Source organism: Lagopus muta, chromosome 6, assembly GCF_023343835.1.
Source record: "Lagopus muta isolate bLagMut1 chromosome 6, bLagMut1 primary, whole genome shotgun sequence".
NCBI lineage: Eukaryota > Metazoa > Chordata > Aves > Galliformes > Phasianidae > Lagopus > Lagopus muta.
This window is the reverse complement of record NC_064438.1, coordinates 48,790,302-48,811,984: the sequence shown is the minus strand read 5'-3', so window position 1 is coordinate 48,811,984 and position 21,683 is coordinate 48,790,302. Positions and strand designations below refer to the sequence as shown.

Below are 21,683 nucleotides of genomic sequence, written 5' to 3'. Positions count from 1 at the left end.
GTAATCAGAATCAGACAGCTTAGAGGAAGATGCTAAGTATTCCTACCTAGAGTGGTTGGAGGAGGAAATTGTTAACAATATTTGTTTGCATGTTTGCTTTTTAAAATTGCAAGAACCAGGCTATCAGGAAGGAGGCAAATCTGTGAGATGAGGTGGTCCTAAGGTGCAGCATGCTCTCACCAACGGTGCAGACCCTATGGGACTAAACAAATCTGTGCCTGTGAGTGAGCTCATCGGCAGTCCCAGACACAGCAAAAGAAGACAGGACTGGAATACAGGTCCACAGTCCATACAAGAGAAGAATCTGGATAAAACAAACCTGAATAAAATCTACAACATAGTGCAGGGTATTGATCTAACTGATCATCTGAGGTCCAACCAGAATGTGTAGATAGAAAACAGCATATCTACATCATAGCTCAAATCAGGACTGATAACTTTGGGCTGAGTTGAAATAGGATTTAGATGAGTGGGGATCCAGGTGAGACTGATCAGGGATGCTAAGACCTATTAGCTCCCTCAAGCCCCTGAAAATGCTGTGATTTTTATCAGCCTTTATCCAGGTGATGTTTTTGAGTCTTTTCAAATCTTGTCTGCTCTTTGAAATATGGCAGAGAAAATACAGATTTGAAAAACTTAAAACTTAAAAAGTGCCCTTTTTCATAATATCATAGAATGGCTAGGTTGGAAGGGACTTTAAAACCACTCAGTTCCCACCCCCAGCCATGAGCTGGTTGCTCTGTTCAGATGGGGTGAGGCACCCACAGCTCTCTGGGCAGCAGTGCCAGGGTCTCACTGTCCTCTGAATTAAGAATCAGAGTGCATCTAACTCAAATCTCCCCTTTTATTTTAAATCATTCCTCCTCATCCTGTCACTATCAGACCATGAAAAAGTTGGCCTTTGTCTTGTTTTCAGGTGATTTCAGTGTGATTTTATGAGAAATCATATGACACACTCTACCCTTTTCATTTCTGACCATAATATGAGCATGAATAATATTTGGCAGACTTCCTTGAGAAGTAATTATGGAAAAGCCAGAATCACATCCTTTGCATCTTGACCAGGTCTCTAGACAGAAGGTTTGACCAGATATGTTAAATGCCTTTTTAGTATTCTAGTAGATACACAATTTACTGAGGCAGCATCTGAACTGACAGAGGCCTGTAACCTGAAATTATAAACACACAGATTCCAAAGAGAGAGTAACAAATTTTGGAAGTTGTATATTCAGCAAAACTAACTGGATAGGTGAGACATCATTGTGAGTTTGCTCCTCCTGATACCAATTGCTAACATATTTATCACAGATAGAAGGATTAGGCAGGGGACATTTATGATGAATTGGTTGAAATATAACATTTACAAATAAAAAATTAAACGAGTATAGCCCTTATATGTTGTTTATTAGAAAAAAAAACAACAAATCAAAACAACAAAAACCACATCACTGAGTAATTTACAGGTACCATATTTGTCAAATAAACTATGCACTAGTCAAGAAAGCTGCAGAACACTTCCAGTGGTAAATTTTACCTTTTATTTTACAAAAAATAGCTGCCTTGAAGATTCCCTGGTCTTTAGTTCTTTTTTTTTTTTTAGATTTACTTTGGGGAATGAAAAATCCTTTGCAATACAGATATGTTACATTTGTCTTCATTACCATCCAGCACAAGCTGCAGCAAACGCACCCACAGATCCTGAGGCCAACGACAGGTAATAAGTTCAATTTATTTTACATATAGTTATGAAATGTTTCAATTTGGTAGCAAGCTTTCAAGGGGCTAGATGGCAGTGTAGTTCTTGGTGTAATTTGTCAATTTGATTTTCTCTGGGAAAATAATATTAACAGAAAGGTTTTCCCCATTACTAGACTTCAGAAGAGAGTTCTTTTTCTTGCGCAGGAGATGACTATATTTGGCATTAGCCAACCACATTTCACATTTTGAAAAAAATACAATCCCAGTTGTACCCAAAACTACAAGACATGTAAGTAATCCCAGTACAACAAAACATATCACTTGGCTTTTACTGAGCAAGGGATCTGCATTTTGGATTGTTTCTTTCACTGTTATTTTCAGGATTTCATGTTCTTGATGCACTGATCTGTGATGAGCTTTTGGTGGAAGCTTGTAATTCTGCATGTTCTTTGTGCCAATATTCACTGCAGAAAGGCTTGTATTTTTGCTGGCATATTTGCAGGTGGCACCAACAAATTCTGGCTTACAGATGCATTTGAATCCTCCCTGTGGATGTTCTTTGCATGTTCCTCCATTCATACATGGGTCACTTGCACAGAATGTGACACGACTGCTGCAGAGTTTTCCTGTATAACCATGGGGACATAAACAGCTGAAACCTGCACCAATATCTGTACATGTTCCTCCATTTTCACATGGGTTGGATTCACAGTCATCCCTATCTATTTCACAGAAGTTGCCAGCAAAACCAGAAGGGCACAAACAGGAAGCATGGGGTGCAAAACCATTGTCATCAACGCATGTTCCTCCATTCTGGCAGGGAGAGCTGGAAGAGAGAACAAACACATACATATATAGAACTCAATAAAATTCTAAAGAAAGAAGCTATTAGGAAACACTTTGTGTAATAAGAGAAGCTGGTTCTCTTCAGAAGAGCCAAATCCTAATGTAAATTCACTGAAGTCAATGAAATTGAATCAAAAATGAGTTCTTAAACAGCTCTGTCAATGCAGATTGTAGTATCTTCTGCTGACCTCTCAGGCAGAATTAATACAGCACTATATAAATCCAACCTGAAGAGTTGTGAATGGATTTTAATATATTCCAAACATTTATCCAAATTAAGCTTCCCAATGTTTTCATAAGCTTAGAGCTACTTAGCTGAGTAACTATCTAGACAAGGCTGAACAAACAGACTAGCAGAAAGGCTTTCTCCACCTGATTGCATATAATCTGTGCATTGTATTGGCAAAGCAAAACACTTTAATGGCAGCACAGTGATTGTTTTTATTCTGCTTCTATTGTGCTCCATGACAAAAAAGCTAGAGGTGAATAAGTACAGTTTCTACAAACAGCTGTTGAGACCAAATTTTTGAAAAAGTAACACAAACTATAATAAAAGATGTGATGGTTTCAGCAGTAGCAAAGGAAGCTGTCATGTGAGAACAAGGGCAGAGGAAACCAAGCATTTCTTCATTTCTTCAAACTCTTTCAGAATTTAATTATTAAAAGCCTGTTACTACGCTTTAAATGGTATAAATTCTTTGAAGTAATCTTTTTTTTTCTTTTGCTTTGAAATGTAGCTGTGCCTTACCAAGCACAAGGCCAAAAAGACAGAGACACCTACTGACAAAAAAATGTTATCAAATTCAGTGGAGCCGTAGAAAGTAGATGTGGTGCTTTAACCCATCTTGTTGGCAGAAAAGGGGCCCAGGGTTTGCAAATAAATCTCAAAATTATTTTCATGGCAGTGATGAACAGTATATGAACAAAGCTTTTAAAACTTACCTTCTAAAAATGGATTTCAGGCATGAAAAATACAACATAACACTTCCCAAAGATTACAATAAGCCTATTTGACAACAGTCAATTGCATATTGACTATTGAGTACTTCAGTATTGACAAGCAGTACTTCAGTGTTACCTTGCAAGTAGAAAGCCTTACAGGTACCAAACCACTGCAGCTTCATGAACACTGAGATTTCACATATGTAGTAGTTGGTAGCAGTGTTCCACCATGGATTTCCATAGTGGAGACACAGTTCTTTAAGAGCCTGAGTGAGGTGACTTGCAAAAGGAAAATAAGCTCCTTTTTACAAATGGCCCCAACCATAAATGGGATGAGGCTGAGCTTCTCAAATGTGCAGTTGTTGCTCTGGGGGTAGACATCACACTGAGTGCCCTCAGCCTTTGGCCTTACTGAAGATTGAAACCCTTGGTGGCCATTAGGTGACTACTGTAGAGAAGTCATGTCTGTTTTTGTTTTTTTTTTTTTAATACTTTCACATAAAACAAACAGCTCTGTGCTCTCACATTAGCTGTTCACTTTCACGCATGCTCTCACTATAGCTGTTGGCTGCAAAAAGTGCTATTGAGAGAACAAACTAGAAATTTGGAAGCTGAATTAGGAAAGGAGTTGTCCCTGGACTTTGCCAACTGGGAAAGCCTATAACAGTAGGAGATAATGCAATCAAGGAAATTAGCCACAGTCACTAGCTACTGTGTGTGTTTTAAGGAAATTATGGAAGCTGGAGCTGCACAGTCCTTGATTAACTGAATGGTTATAGTCTGTCTTGGAGAGCCTAGCACCCTCTCTTGGCTTTACAGATCTCACGGAAAATCAAACAAACTTGGATATATCAGTATGAAGAAGATTCAAACCTCATGGGCAGATCAGATTGAAGGAAATGCAGGGGATTTCTAGGAAGATGGGAAGAAATTACTGGAGAAAGCAAATGTAAAATGATTTTTTCTGATTTTTCATGTGAAATAATTTTTTATACTTTTTCAGAAGTAGAAAATATAAAAAGTGTTTCGAAAATGCATGCGTTTTGAAAATCTATTCTTCATTTATTACTGAGCTTCATTTACCTAACATTAAATATGTTTAAGTGAATATTGTATTAATAGTCTCCTTGAATAGATTTACAGTCCTAGTAGAAGAATTATATACTTTAGCATAGAGATGTTGCATCTTAGCAAAGAAATCTGAAGTATGGTCAGGGGTATAGATCTTAAATTCACATCAGAAACCATTATTTACCCATTAATAATACAAGGTCCTTTCCTGAGATGGCAGTTTTTTCCTGTAAATCCCTGGGCACACAGACAAATATATCCTCCATCACCAGTCTCTATGCATGTTGAGTTATTGGTGCAGGGCTTTGCAGAGCATGGCTGAATATCTGTTTAAAAAAACAATTAAAACATTTTTAAAAATTATTAAAACACTGTTCAATGAAATGAATGCTGAAGAGTCAGCAGAAGAGCAAAGCAGGGCTCAATTAAACTTATGAGAAAAGTTCAATTAAACTCAGGAGAAAGAATCAGCAAATAGTAAACAGTGCTTTAAATAAAACATAGCTTTAATGGCCATTCATCCTACATTTTACAAGTCCTGATTTATTCCTCCCTTTTAACATGAAGAACAGATTGTTCAATTATTGCAAGCACTTTGAGCTCATTTCTTTTCCTAGCTGTCACTTTTGAAATGATTTTGAAGTGTTCCAGTACATAAATAACTAATAATATCAATAAAATATTAGTAGGTAAGAAAGAAGTTCGAAGTAGCTTAGTCATCCTTTCCTGGCCTTGGCATCTCCATGAGCAGAATTCTGATAAAGAAAATAAGAATTAGGAACTCCTCATGCTCTCTAACCAAAAGTCTATCATTTTGTGTTCGTGAACAAACATTTCATAATAACAGATTGGCAGGTTATAAAGACCCTCTTAAGATTTCATCATCTGTCTGTGTTACATCTAACCCTTACAGAGCTGCACCAGAAGAGACAGCTGACATATTTGACCAAAAGTTACACATCTCTTTTTTTTTTTTAGTGTTTCCCTGCTAAGGGATTTCCCAATTGAACTACTACCAATTTTTACAAATAACTAAAATTAAATATACAAACAAGTGCGTATTTTATCTATCTAATGGAGCAGCTGCAGTGAAGAGCTGGCTACAAGGCATCTGATGCCTCACATATTCATGTCCATATGTACACTAAGAATCAATGAATGATAAAGGTTGGAAAAGATCAGCTCTAAGATCAGCTAGTTTGACCATTAGCTCTCTAAACCGCGTCCGCCAGTGCCACATCTCTATGGTTCTGGAACACCTCCAGGGATGGTGACTCCACCACTTCCTTGGGCAGCCTGTGCCAATGCATCATCACTCTTTCAGAGAATAAATTTTTCCTAATATAGAAAATAAAAAGGATTTAAGAGCATTTATTTTTCACTTCCCACAACATAATGGGAAAGTTAGTTAATATCATGAGGTACTGCTAAATTTTATCCATGGCAAAACACTTCAGTAGCCTTAGCTTTTAAATATAATCTTCCCCGGATAAAAGGCTCTATTTTCTAATGTGTTTGCCTGTTCTTATTACAAGAAAAGCACTTTGCACATGCTTTAAGATCCAATTTTCACAAGGACTTGAATAAATAAACTTGAATGCTTTCTAGAATGGTGTTGTTTGCCACCTATTTTGGCTGGCTTTAAAGGCAGCTAAAAAAATATGAATTCTGATGCATGAGTGAGAAAACTTCTGAAATGTATATGTGGATAGGCATATGTACTAATTGGTACATACGTATATGAATATGTACATTGCTACTAGTAATTTATGTACGGAATTTGGTTTTTAAACACAATTTAAAACACAATTTAGAGTATTATGTCCTTTTAAAATGTAAGCACACAGATAAACCAAATACTCCATATCCTCTATTCTCTTTAGTTTTCCTATCAGAAGACCAAAATCCAAATAATTTAATTGCTTCAAGTGGTAGCTGAGTCTCAGATGAAAATTGAAAAAAAGATTGTATATTTACAAATGTATTATGAATAGCTGCAATCACATTACCAATAAATTAATTAACCCTTTTGTAAAACTAAGCTGTCAGGCTGCAGTGCATGAAGTGATCATTCAGTGTTTTTCTCAGGAAAGCATCACAGCGATTGGATTTCAGGTTGGAAAAGATTCTGCACCAGAGGGCAGTGGGCATGGAACAGGATCTGTTGAGGCAGTGTCACAGCCCTGAGCTGCTTGGGTTGAGGAAATGTTTGGATAACATTCTCAGACTTAGGCTTTGCTTTTTGGGTGGCCCTGTGTGCAGCCAGAAGTTGGACTGGATGATCGCTGTGGTTCCCTTCTAATTAATTATATTTTGTGATTCTATGGTTCACAGCACAGCAGAGTTTGTCTCTTGCATGTCTATCATAGGCATTAGCAAAGAGGTAAGTTAGCAGTATTAACGCTTAGACCAGCTCACAGATATTTTTCCTTAAGTGACATGCATAGGCATGTGACTGTAACAATAATCATAAATGACACCAAAAATACTGGCCTACATGTTTACAGTGAACCCAATCTATAATTTGCATGCCTGTGAATTATAAGGTAGGTCATTCTTCATCTGAACTGAGAACCAGATGGCCAGCCCATGGTGAATATAAAACCACTTGATGACATAAAACTGCTCCAGAAAGGAACGTGATCCATAGTAAGGAGATTATACACTAAATTTCCTAGAAAACAGAAAAAGAGAACACCATCATTCAAAAAATACCTTATTCCCTCTTGTGTTTAGCAAGCAAATAAGCTGCTAAGACTGCATCTATATTTTACAGATATTTCAGGTGTTAACAGTGGCCAAATGAATTTGTGGGTTTTACCATCTCTCTGTTGACAATTGCTCACAGCTGGCAACAGTGAAACAGTGGTTTTGCCAAAAATTCCCTGGCAAATATGACACTTCCTATAGCAGCAAAAAGGAAGAATGCCAAGGGAATGACAAAAACTGTGTTACTCACAGTCCTCTGTCAGTCTCCCCAGAAACAGTACAAATGTAGCTTTTTAACAAGGCTTATCACATTACACACATGAAGCTAAAATTTGTTGCCACTGGCTAAAACATGTCAACTAAAGGCATTCTCATGTGAAAATGCAACAGTTGTGGCCTCTGGACATCACATCATTTCAGTATTAAAAAAGATTCAAGGAATGTGGCTTTTTACGTAAGAAAGTGATGTGTTTGTATTATGACAATTAAAAAAACAGTTATATGTATCTGTCAATGATCCCAACATGAATGGGAGCATTTGTTTTGTTCTTTTTCCTAACTTATCAAGCATCATTTAGTGGTAGTTGTTAATAAGTTATAACACTCTGTAATGACTTTATACATTCAGGAAACCAACACCATTGGTGTTGGACACCAGAGGGTGTCAGAGGTTGAACAACTAACCTCATTTGAGGATACAGTGCATTCACGGACCAGTAGGACAATTTTTAACAGCCTTCCAGTGGCAGGAAAAAGACTGGGTCTTTTGTGGCAAAAGAATGCTTTAGAGTAGGCCCACTGAGATGGACCTACTCAGTGAATCCATTGAGATGAAAGACTTTCAATGTAATATAACCATCTTTTCATCTGCAGGGACGTTCCATTTTGGCTGAGTATTCTTGGCACATCTTCATTGGGATCTAAATTCAAATTGGCAAAGAACATGGAGATAACTCTGAGTGTTGAGAGAAGTAATACTTTGTGGACTTTAACAAGGGATATCCACTTTATACTGAAGAATCATCACAATTAATGCTCATTAAAATATTATTTTTCCACGAATATATGGTTACAATTCCCAAAGAATTATTTTCCATCATAAATACCAACTGAAAAAGGTTGCAAAACTCAGAACTGTGATGATATTTAAGTGCCAAGAAATTCAGGTAGACCCTTAATATGGTTCTTAGAAGTGTGTCCAACTTGAAAACATAACCTTTACTTGCAGAAATCTTTAGTTTTGGAGCTCCATGTCACTGCAAGTACATGGTCAACCAGAAATCTTCTAGTCATCCTGAAAATTTTATCCAGTTCAAATTGCATCATCATTCAATACTGTTTTGGACATTCATTGACAGCCATGCTCTATAAATTGTAAGCTGTGTAACAGTGAAAGCCCAGAATAGAAGCAAAAAGAACAAGGACTTGGACACTTGTCTTCTTCAGATGCATCTCTGCAGGCTGAACTGGTGCACGGTCCTGGATGCTCCTGCGGTTTCTGCACTCTCACATCTTTTGGCTGAACACTTATTTGCCAACACCAGCCAACATAAACTAGCTCAGCAAAGACCAACTCCTCAAATTCCTAATGCCATGTGGCACATTCTGACAGGAACGGGGTGAGTGAGCGTGCTCTGCTTATCCCTCGGATCTGGGAGGAAGGCAGCATTTTGCCTGGTCAGACCTTTCTCTGACTTATATCAGTGCTATTCCATTGAGCCGTCATAGGATTAAGGAACAAAGGATTATGAGGTTTTCTTTTTCAATAAGTATTCAGTATTAAGCTCTTATTTTCCCATACAAAAATTTACATATATATATATTTATATATATATACATGTAGTGTGTCATATAAATATTTCAAATTAACTAATACATACAAAAAGATGTGTCTTCATCATAAAGATTAATATGACAATGATGAATAGTTGTTTGTTAGCATTATTCACAATTACAAATATTTAAAATAGAATGAGGAGTGTATGCCTCACTCACACATATGCCCAAATACCAAACACACTGAATGTTTTGGAAGAGACCTCAAAGCCCACCCAGTATCAACCCCTTACTGTGGGCTGGCTGCCCCCCACCAGATCAGGATGCCCACCCAGCCCAGCCTTGTGCACCTCCAAGGATGGGGCACCCACAGCTCTCTGGGCAGCAGTGCCAGAGCTTCTTATGTGCTGCTGCCCAGAATCTCCTTATTATCTTGCTCTAGCATTTTTTAAAATTAGTTATCCATAAGATCTTTTGTATGTCTCCATCACCAGATGGGGCTGTTTCACCTCATTTGCTCAAGGAAAAGAAAGGATGTGCAAACCTATGTCACAGAGGCTGCCAACCCAGCCCTCCTCACAGATGCACTGCCAGGGTTTGACACAGCTGCCATGCAAGCACCCAGGGAAAGGGACACACTGATTGCAGAGAGTACCCTGCCAACCAGGCAGACACCTGAAAGAGATAGGAGACAATACACAAGCATGGTTTATTTTTAATAAACATAATTACATGGATGTTCCCCTTTTCAGAGTGCAATAAACAAACTTTTGGATTCAAAATTGGACCATGCAGTGCACCTGATCAAAAAGATAGCATCAATGCTTCTACAATACTAGAAGTATTTATATGAAAAAACAAAAACAAAAACAATAAACCCAAAAAACTGGTTCATGCAATGACAATAAATAAATGTAAACAACAATAAATACTTTTCATACTGGGATAATTAGGCTAAAGAGGCATCTAGATAACTCTGCTCTATCACTCCAGTTATGGCATGGTAATAGAGTGCTGCCTCATTACTGTACCATATTTGCAGAGAATACACTGTTTCAGCTTCTATTTTAAAGAGCAATGAATTATTGAGGAGGTCTGTTTCTAAGCTAAGGCTCTGTCTGACAGATCATTTTACCTGCATTCTCTGGGAAATTCACAAAACCCGTTCACTGGGTGGCAGCCAGCTTTACAGCTCACACCTAAAAGAAGAGATTTTTAATACCAAAATAGAAAAATCAGCACTCAGGATAAAAAAAAAAAAAATAAAAATGTCCTATATACATTACTGATGTTTTTTAAAAGAAATCAGACTGCAGAGTGAAAAAGAGCAACTCAAAGCTGCATAGTAGTATTCTGATTTCTGTCAAATATGTGTTTCTGCAACGTAAAGGTTTTTAATGAACCTGGAGCACGTTACAGGGTGTTTCTATAAGGTAGGAGAACTATAAGGTAGGAGAATTGACATAAAGAATTGACTGCAAAAGAACACAGAATAAAACGCAATAGCAAAGTGTGAGTGCTCTCATACTACTTTAAAAGGGAAATTTCAGAACAGACACACATATGCCACCACACAACACCCGACTACAGCTGCATTATTTCAGAACTACTTGAAACACAGTAATGTCTTTAATCTGGAAAAAATATGTATATCTATTTAAAACTACTTACAAGCTCATTTCCACCTTACGTCTGATAACAACAACAAAAGATTAAATCTCAGATGAGTAACTCAAGTTTATTATAATGATGTCTCAGCCACTTTTCTCCCTCCCTCAACTATCTGCATCGAGAAGCATCAAGCCACACCACGAAGCAGCACCGCTAACCGCTTCCCTGCAGGCGAATGGCACGAGGAGCGCCTCGCACGGCGCATCGCCGCACCTCCGGCCGGAGCTATTGCTGGGGAAAGCAGAGCTCTCAGCCCGGCCTCGGCCAACTCCTCCAACTTTCCCAAGTCGCTCCCGCAGGTTACCTGGGGCGGCGGGGAGGACGAAGGGGAGCAGGCAGCAGCAGCAGCAGCAGCAGCCGAGGAGCCCGGCGGCGCGCAGCCTCATGTTGGGACCGCTGAGCGCGGAGCTCGCGCGGATCCTCCCGGGTGGCGAGGAGGAGGAGAAAAAGGAGGAGGCACCCCCGGCCTCCGCCCGCAGAGCCGGCGAGTTGCGGTGCGGTGGGGCGGGAGGAGAAAGCGAGAGCGGAGCGCTGCCCGGCTACCCCCGGCCCGGCTGTGCAGAGCAGCGGGCACCGCGCGCACCCCGCCTGTCGCGATCGCGGGCGAGAGGAGGTTCGTGGTGGGGCGCGGTAGGAGGGAGGGTTGAGGGGGGGGGGGGGGGGGACACTTTGAGCACGCCTCTTACCTCGGGATCGCTGTCCTCTAAGAGCCAGTGCTGGGCTCCGGGTTTCAGAAGACTTCTTTCCCAAAGCACATCAGAGCAACTTTTTTTTTTCTTTTTTCTTTTTTTCTGGGTGACCCCTGCAAAGGCAGTACAGGCTTGTTCTGTTTCAGAGGCGAGCGTGATAAATAAGAAAAGAACAAAGTGCCCCCAAAGCTGACAGTCTTTATTTCTTTTCTTTTTTTTTTTCTTTTTTTTTTTTTTTTTTTTTTTTGTGTGTGTGTGTGTGTGTGGTTGTTCATAATATATATAAGAAAAACATTTTTACACCACCACCAAGCAGTTTAAATTCTATGCTTTGCTCTGTGACTGTTCCTCTTTCTTTTCTATCTTTCTGTTCTTCCTTTGAGCTGTCCCTCATGTCCCTTATGATGGGCTATTTCTTGTTCCTTGCCATCGTCTTTTAAAGAAATTTTGCTCTTCCTAAAGGACCCGTTTTCTGCTTCAGGTGTGATGCTTACAACCACCAGTCATCATTTACCAGTTTGTCTACATTTACATGCAGCAACTAGAGATCACTATAATACAGTAAGAAACTATAAAACCTTTTCTCTAGATTATAATGGGCTAATTTAAGATTAACTGCCTGAAAATGTGAGAGAAACCAAGAAGCACGCATTAGCTTCAGTTAGCCCATTTACTGGTGCTTAAAGATAATGATGTCACTCAGGTTGAAAAAGTTTGCTTCTGTTAATGCTGATTTTTAGTTTTAACCTAGAATGGGGGAAATGAAGGACAGAAAAAGGGAGAGGATGAGAATGAGTAGTGGTTTAAAAGACAGCACTGAGGTGAAAGGGGTTAGAGGCAGATGCTACTGCTTCAAATTTCTCCAGAAGTTTGGCTACCTGAGAAAAACCATGCCCATTTGACTGAGATTATCTCCATGCCTTTTCTGTTTGTCTTGTGTCTTTCCTTTTTCACTGATACATTACTTGCTGCTTTGAAAACAGTGGCACTGAGGGACGTGCCAGGGGCATGGTGGTTGTGGGTTGATGGTTGTGTGGGTTGATGGTTGGACTAAGTGGTCTTAGTAGTCTTTTCCAACTTTAATGATTCTATGATTTTGTAAAGGGGTTTATTTGCCAGCACAGCTTTTGCCACTGTTCACCCTTGCTGGGGTATTGTGGATGGCAGAAGTGCATCAACAATTCTTATGCTTGGTTTGCTTTTTTTTTTTTTTTTTTTTGACCAGGAAATAATCTGGGCAGTTAAATGCCTACAGGTTTTTCGACATTTCTCTAGTATTTTGAACATCAAAGCAGACTTCCTGCTTCCTCTCTAAGTAGCTGGCAGAAAGGTCTCCTCATATTCAGTATTTTTTAGCACTTAAGACTAGAGAATTTCTAGAATTCATAGATTTTATCTGTACACTCATCACTGTCAAATTATCTGATCTCATCTGCATTGTAAATATGTACTCTGATACACAGTGATGTGTTTCTTCTATTTTCTGTGTTAACTGCTTGTATTCTTCCAAACTGATTTCTTATGAAAGAACATTAGAAAAATCTTGTTCTCTCAGTTCTGTGTATGTTATAATCACCATAACAAACTTCAATTTTTCTAGTTTGTCCTTCTTACTTATTTTCCATTTTGTACATGGATGCACCGTTAGATAAAAGTAATCTATTTTTTAGATCAACTCTACTTCACACTCTTCTATACATCATAGGTGCCTCTTGGATGGCTGAAATCAGAATGAATTTCCATCTTCCCATCTTTCCTACTACCATCCAAACAGAAAGCTGATAATTGTATTTTTGTAGCGTTAGAATCCTTTTTGTCAAAGTGTAGTCTGTCCATTGTATCCAACCAGAACCCACTGGAACAAAATATATACTGATATTAATAAAATAATTTCAGAACAGAAGCCCCATTGTTGTGCAGATCATTGTCTTCTCACTCCTTCTTCCACCTGAAGAAACCAAACTGCAAATCATTTTCTCTTACCTAGTTTGCTGGCCAAAATACTCTGATCCAAACTTCTGCAAGCACTACAAGTGTCCCAGAAAATTAGAGATTGTGTTTTTGTTGATCTTAAGGATTTCTTCTGAGAACAATTTTTTTATTATTATATTAAGTCTTTGCGTTAGAAATTGAGAAGAAAAGAACTTCAGTAGTCATCATTGCAAAGAGATCAGTCTGTCATCTTTGGGAAACAGGTAATGTCTTTGCAACCCTGAGAAATTTTCTCAGGAACTTGCTATAGGAATCAGGGCATCAAAGACAGTGACTGCAAGAGCTGAACCCAGTGAATAACCTCCATGGATCCTTTTCCAGAATCTGAGATTTTTTTTTTCCAGGACACCACATAACAATCTTGTCTTCTTGGACAGGAATAATGAACATGTTCAGGGACAGAGCTTCTGCATAAAGCAGGCTGAGCTGAATCATGATAAAAACATCCTGTTTCACACTGAACATGGAATTGGAGTATTTCAAACTTCAGCAGCTTGCGCACAGCTCTGAAAAGACTGGAAATCCTTGAAGCAGCCAGGAGTCCTTCAAGTTCTGGCCTCGTTGGGACTACTCATAACTCCCAAGTGCTTGTTTACCTACAAATATAACACCTTTTGTCCAGAACTGCAGGAAACTGGAGATGGAGTACCTGTGTTAGTGATGAGAAACACAGAGCAAATTGTTAGTATAATAGCTCCTAAAGGTCCCTGGTAGCTAAAACTGCAAGGATAACAATAGTCACACAGAAACCATATCTAGAAAGCAGACATAACAATAATTTGGGGTATACTTTTCAAATCCTATAGAGAAAAAAAACCCAAACCCCAACAAATTCCAGGGCAGTGCCATCTCCTTGGCAAAGCAGCAATATTTTGTGAACAGAATAACAGTAACAGAAATGCTGACCTCATCAGTGTACAGAGATGTAGATTAGATGTTTGGAAGAAATTCTTTACTCAGAGGGCAGTGAAGCCCTGGCACTGCTGCCCAGAGAGCTGTGTGTGGGTGTCGCATCCCTGGAGGTGCCCAAGGCCAGGTTGGATGGGGCCCTGGGCAGCTTTATCAGACATCATTAATGCAGCTGGAGCAGTAAGGAACAATTTTACACTCTCTATGTTAGTATGTCTGGACAGGATAGGCTGTGCCAACAAGGAGCTACACATAGAAATCCTTCTCTTTTCCCCTTGCTCCTTACAGTGTCCCACAGTACACTGCTGCACTGCTCCCCATGTGCCAGCTTCATTTCTGCTACCTCTGAGCTGATTCAGTATACTGAACAGATATGAGACTGATAGGGAAAAGATGAAATCATTTTTACCATCTCCATATTTCTACTACCACAAAAGTCAGCAGATGAATGTCTGTAGAACTCTGTGAGGTTCACAAGCACATAAACCAGAAAGCTTTTCTGCACAAAACAGATTTCACTACACACGGAAATAGCAGCAGTCAACAGTTAGCTATGGACTGCCAAAATATTTTTTTTTACTGTGGTGATTTTTTCTCATTGGAACAGTAGCCAAAGTGTGCTGAGCTAAAATATACAGCAGTAATTTACAGGAATTAAATCCAAACCCATTCCTTTGCCTTACGCTCAAGATGCTCACAGTATTTTCTCCATTGACAGAGAACTGTCTCAGTGCTATCCATCACCCAATTACTACACAGTGAATTGTGTCAGCTACTTCGGGAATCAAACAGTCAGAATGGCCTGTGTTGAAAAGGACCACAATGATCATCTAGTTTCAACCCCCCTGCTATGTGCAGGGTTGCCAACCAGCAGACCAGGCTGCCCAGAGCCACATCCAGCCTGGCCTTGAATGCCTCCAGGGATGGGGCATCCACAACCTCCTTGGGCAACCTGTTCCAGTGTGTCACCACCCCCTGTGTGTAATATTTCCTCCTAATATCTAATATCTAACCTAAACCTCTCCTGTCTTAGTTTAAAACCATTCCCCCTTGTCCTATTACTATCAATCCATATAAACAGTCGTTCCCCCTCCTGTTTATATATTACATGAGATCTTGGCCACTCTGAAGACAGAGGCAAAGCTTCCATCACAGGGGCAGTTTTCCACTGTCTGCAAAAATCTGTAGTGGGCAGATGGACCACTTTATGGCAGATGGCCAGAACTTTAATTGAAAGAAGATGAATTTCACCTGAATGTATAGACATCTTCTTTAACAGTGATGTTGATCAGACACTATGACGGTTTGCCAAATAAAGTAGAATCTAAGCAATTACATGTCTTAAGGGAAAGGTTAACTACACTTTTGGGAAGACTGATGAAACCATCACTTCTTGCAGCACTTTTTTTGCATTGGATTAGCCAAGATGTCGCTTTCAAAACCAGCATTTTTGGTCCCTTAATATCTTTCCATCTAGAAAACATTTCTTTCAAACTGCTGTTAAGAAAGCCTTTTGATTAGATGCTTAACAGTCTGACAGATATCAACAGTAGCCAAGAAGTTGTATCACACCGTATCCAATATATCCAACATTCTTTACCTGTTTTGACATGAAAACAACAATCAATCAGTTGATATTTTACAGCACCTTGTAATATTTTCTTTTCCTTTAGTATGACAAATTTGGTGCAGAGAACATACACGCAGATTCCTAACAGTCAGTCAGTAAACAGAAATTTTTTCAATCATGTTAGTGATGTTACACTTTAAAATGCATTTTTTATTCCTTCCCAAGGCTAGAAAAGTAATTTTACTTCCTGTTCAAAACTCAACTAGATCTGAGAGTTTATTTCAGGGAAAGGACTGTCTGTGTGTACAGAGAAAACGAAGAAGAGAAACAGTTTCTGTACCAAGACGCAATGTTCTTACTGTTTTCTGAATAGGGAGAATAAATGATTCTTTCTTCGGGCTGAAATAGATATTTATAAAGAAAAATATACAGTTTACTCTGGGACATGTGCATGTAAAAATGAACAGCTTACTTTTAAGTACAGTGAATTTGAAATTACAGTGAGACATTGAAAATGAAATGCCTGAGATTGGGGATTAAAAATTGAACCACAATCCAGTTTTTGTTTTTGTTTTTGTTTTTTTTTTTTGAGACTTTTCCACGTATGGATGATCCAGAAAGAGAAAATCATGTCTAGATGTGAATGAAGAGCAGGAAAACAGACAAAGGGGAAAGACATACATAGAAAAAAATAAATAGATGCATGAGGACATTAAAAGAAAAAGGTTCATCAATATAAAAAAGACATATTTAATAACTTAGAAAATTTTACACAAGTTGCTTTCCAGCATTTTTTTGGAACCAGCATTTCTAGTCAGAGCTCTGATCCTTATAAGTGTCTGGTGTTTTAAAGCTATGAACCGATCACAACTGAGGAGTTAGATGCTTGCAGTAACTCAGGGAGATGTTGGTGGTTGGCAAAAAAAATAAATGAGAACCAGTCCACATGCCTCCTGGACTTATTATTGCTGTCAGAACTCTACCTGCTATTTCATCTTCGCTTTTGTCTTAATCTCAGCTGGAATGTTTTTGCTAACTGCAGAAGCAAGCTGTTATTTTCAGTCCTAGTGGCTTCTCTGGTTTTGTGCCATTTTAGTGGAAGGATGCTGTGTTTGCTTCTGTTGTACACAACTCACAGCCAACATTTCTGTTGCCCTTATTTACACACACTCACGTATGGCTATTTATTGACTGCTATCAGTTGCCTGTCACATGCAAAAACTTCCATATTTTTACTTTGTCTTCTGACAAATAAACCAGCTCCTTTTTTCTACTCGCTTCTTATTTTCTTCATTTATTTTTATTTTATATACATTTCTTTGGTTGAATTGCTATCTTTATAGACATCTAATCATACTACAAATCAGGTTAGGTTCACTGTAGTCTTACTTCACAGTTTCTTGTTTGATTCCCCCTCCTGCACTATTAACATTGGTATGCTGTACAGTTCTTTTTTTTTTTTTACTGTGTCTAATTGGTTTCTCTGCTGCTACTTTTTTGTAAGGCTGTTTTATAATTACGGTTTTCATTGCTCTTTTTAATGATAATGTCAAATGAAATCTAAATTAGGTTATATTTGCCTTATTATGTTTACCTTGCATTTTGTCAGGGTCTATTTAACCTTTATTTTGTTACACAATATCCTATAATCCTGAATAAAGAAATGTTTAGTTCTATCAAAGTTTCTTCCCCGTGCATTTTCACCTCCTGTGTTGGGGACGTATCAACTGCTTCAGGAGAATTTCTCTGTCTCTAAATCTAATAATAATATTTTGTAACAACTGGTGCCACAAAAAGAATTATTTGAAAAGTAAAACAAACACAAACCAGAAGGGACTTATAGTAGGAGTAATAAACAAGTATATGCCAGGTGAAGTCTTACTTTTTGTAGCCAGAAGTTTATTTTCTATGATTACCATTGAGAGCAAATGAAATAGAGATTGGCAGTATATCAACTCTTTACAAATGTTACATCATCACAGTCTACATCCCTTGGTTTAATTCACGTCTCAGCTCTTATTTTCAAAGAAATCTTCCTTCTTTCATGTCTCAGCTTGAAGTGAAAGAATTTACAAATAAAGAACAAATGTTCAATAATGTTACTACAGTTATATATTTAAAATTATTGAATTTGGAAAGAACTTGCCATCAATAAGCATTTGTTCTGACATGAAAAAAGACACAATTTTTTACCTTTCAGTTCCTATATCAGCAGTAACTAATTCTATAACTTTATAAAGATGCTTTTTTCGGAGAAAGATTTTGGGTGATTTATTACTTAGTAGATATTTCTCTGGCACTGCGGCCCAGAGAGCTGTGGATGCCCCATCCCTGGAGGTGCTTAAGGCCAGGCTGGATGGGCCCTGGGATGCCTGAGCTGGTGGGGGGCAGCCAGCCCACAGCAGAAGGTTGGAAATGGGTGGGCTTTGAGGTCCCTTCTAACCCAAATCATTCTATCATTCTGTGATATTAATGTAGAATTCATTGTGATACCGATGGTTTTTTGAGATTAAAATTATAAATTAATTAAGCAGGAACCTTGCTGTTATCAGTGGTGACTGAAATAACCATGTTCCTATGAAGATTAAGAAGATGTTTGAGGCTAGACAAAACAGCTATGATTTCTGTCTCCCTGAATCAGATCTAACTCATGAATTCTGTGGTTTATTATTTTTTTTCAAACCAAATAAAACAAATACCTTGACATGCAAGAAGTTTTTTTCTGTACTGCTGAGTATACTGAGATCTTGTTGTTGCTTTAGAGTTTTTTGGTGACTTCAGGTCATGCTAAAAACCAGAACTGAGTCCAGAGTTGTTCCACATTCAGGACTTCCAGTCCAGCTGGCTATCAGCAAGGGCACTACGTGTTCCTTGCACCAGAAATGAGCAAATTTTCTGTTTTCCAAACTAACATGAACTATGGAACTTCTAGAGAAGGATCCATGTGCTCACAATCTTAAAATAGTCATTTTCTGTATTTGTCTTTTTTCACTGCTACCATGAATAATGCTAGCTACTAGTTGTTCACACTTGCAGATCTTTTACAAACAAATTATATATTTAATCTACATATTGCTGCCTGTTGAACACTTGTGCAAATGTGCAATTTCTCTTTCAAGTGTAATAATCCTTAGGCGTTTTGTTCAAAACTGTGATTTTCCCTCTTTACCCTTTCCATATTCAAACAAATTTGTCATTTCTTTTGTGTCCTACTCTTTTACATAAGGCAATAGCATTATGTTTTCTGATTTAGTGATGTTCACCATTACTATCAGATAGATTTTTATCTATTCTCCCTCTTTCCAATACTTTATTTATTTGTTTGTTTGTTTGTTTTTTGGTTGTGATACACAGTGAATGCAGCAAGGACTTAGGGACTGGAAACAAAACAAAGAACTGGTTTGTGTTTTGCCTTCTATTGGTAAAAGCCTCCAGTGACAAGGAGGAGAAAGAATAGGTGTCCCTTCAACTGCAGTTCTGGAAAGCAGTGGCAAGCATGACTGACATGAAGGATACAACAATGCTCTCAATTATGTTTGCATAAATGCAGAAAAGTACTGATTATTTTTTATTGCAGATATGACAATTACATTGTCATATTTTCATAATTTCATTATTATATGGTTTGCTTTTATCTTACTAATGTAGCTGCATCTTGTTTTAAATTTATAAACCTCTTGTGTCAAGAACTGCCTTTTTATTTTACATTTCTAAAATACTAGTCTCCATGATGGGTTCCAAGTCATTTTGACAATGATAAGATGATTTAGTGTTTGTGTTGCATTAAAATCTGGCAGCTGCTATCAGGACTGGAATCTGACTGGCACAGGACATTTTATATGAGAAGGCACATACTGAGAATATGAACAAACACAAAAATCAAGGCAGAACAGATTAGGATACAGCAGCACTCAAATAACACAATCATACTGAGCTAGAAAAGAGCACACAGTTTCCTTTCCTTTGAAAAATGGGATTCTCATATTGTTTCAACATTTGTTTGCCTGTTTTTGAGAAAAGTATGCACAAAACCTGTGCAATTATTCTATTATTCTTAAAAATGAAAAACCAAGCCCTCAATAACTGTGAAATGCAAGAAGTAAGATCTATCTGCAAACTTACGTCAGCTTTCATTGAATACGCTTTCCAATCCCGTCAACAATCTCCTCATTACATACTGCTTTTTCAAGGCACATCTGCTTTTCAGTATTTTGTTTACTCATGTGGCTCCTCTCCCTTATCTGCTGAATTTCTCAATCTTTTCTAAGGACTATTATTAATTTTTCTCTCAGACGTTTCATACTGTTCACATTAACATCCAATAGCTACAAAAATAGAAATGAACATATTTTCAGAACCTTTCTGTACCAAAAGGCACTCACACATTCATTTTAGATTTGGAGGACAGAAGGACAAAAGAAATTAAAATAAACACTTCCTGCTCATTTTTAGTTGCCAACGTAAGACATTTTTTCAGTACATTTAACACATTAGTTATTCAAAGCATAGCTCTCAAAACTGTGAAAAGCAATGGTGAAAGCTCAACACCTTTTCAATTCAGCCTCAAGTGAGAGACCCAGATAACGAGCAAAACATAATTAATCACTGCATATGAAAAGTTTGGCTCTAATGACTTCCACAGTAATATAGATATCCTCATGGAGAGGCAGAGAAGAAAACAATTCTGCAGAAGCCTTAATGCAGGAATCAGACTTCTCCTGCATACTTCTGTATGCACCTTCTGACCTCTTACCCTGCAGATCATGCACTTCTCTAAGCACAGCTCATTTTCACAACTTGGCTCTGATTCCTGCAGCAGTAACAGCACATGGCATTTAAGTAAACCTTTCTTCAAAATAAAGTAATATAAGAGAACTGAAGATAGGTTCACAGAGAAGTGCATTTATGATGTTTTGTAACACTTATGTTGTTTTAAAAACAGTATATGCATGCAGTAAATATCCTGGTTTTTTTCTTTTTTTTTTTTTCTTTTTTACTTTTGATGTTTTTGTTTTAGAATCAGAAATAGGAATAGAATATCCCCTGACATGGCATCATCTTGGTATCTTTATGGTACACCTGTTGGTTACCAAAATCTAGAGCCACTGCACAGAACTCATCAGCTCAAATTAGTGGAGTAGCTGCTGGTCATGGCAAGTAGTTCTTCACTGTGGGACAATGAGACTCTGCAGAGGAATTTTATCTGTATTTGAGGATGGCAGAGAAATGGTATGACTCAAAGAATTTCTTCCAGGTGCAGCTCCAAACTTTTCTTCACAAGATCAATTCCTTCTGCCTTGTATTTCCTGTGTTTTCTCATTTGCGTATTCCACAGTTCTTGGTCCTATCTCAGTGTCTGTTTCCCTCTGGAACTATCATAAAACCCAGAAACCAGCTTCTCTTCTCACTTGCACACAGATCTGCTTTATGAAAGCCACTAATCACACTGGCTTTTTAGTTGTTTTCCACTCATTACCTTAAATTCATTTTCTTTTCAGGTAGTTTTTGTCGTCTTGTTCCACTTTCCACCCCAGAGCCTTTTTGCTTTTTGAAGACTCATCTTCTCCTTGGCCAGACCAACAGGACAAACAAACTTGCTGAGGTTTTATTTGTTTCTGTTGAACATGTGCAAATGATGATTTTTAGGGGTTTCATCTCATATCGAAAAGAATAAATGTTCATAAGAAAAATAGGAAGCATTCCTTGAAGGAAAATTCAGCCTATCTTGCTAAACTTCAAATCTGTGTCTGTAGAATGAAGATAGGATAAAATGTTGAAAACTTGCTTGATTTTTTCTTTAATGTTACTGT

At 38.1% G+C, this 21,683-nt stretch overlaps 1 protein-coding gene and 1 long non-coding RNA gene across 5 annotated transcripts in view; both read right to left on the bottom strand.

Moving 5' to 3' along the window:
- Positions 1-1,680: 1,680 nt before the first annotated feature.
- DLK1 (delta like non-canonical Notch ligand 1) lies at positions 1,681-11,266 on the bottom strand. The gene is made up of 5 exons (XM_048947391.1): positions 11,018-11,266; positions 10,178-10,241; positions 9,587-9,717; positions 4,742-4,883; positions 1,681-2,524 (listed from the first exon to the last, which is right to left on the bottom strand). The coding sequence occupies exons 1-5, from the start codon at positions 11,097-11,099 to the stop codon at positions 1,783-1,785; spliced, it is 1,161 nt and encodes a 386-aa protein (XP_048803348.1). The 5' UTR covers positions 11,100-11,266; the 3' UTR covers positions 1,681-1,782.
- A 1,330-nt stretch (positions 11,267-12,596) lies between these two features.
- Positions 12,597-21,683, bottom strand: part of LOC125694351 (uncharacterized) — a 37,538-nt gene continuing 28,451 nt past the window's right edge. For all 4 annotated transcript variants that reach the window (XR_007377518.1, XR_007377516.1, XR_007377519.1 and 1 more), the window contains one exon: positions 12,597-14,043. This is a non-coding gene — a long non-coding RNA (uncharacterized LOC125694351). The remainder of the gene's footprint in view (positions 14,044-21,683) is intronic.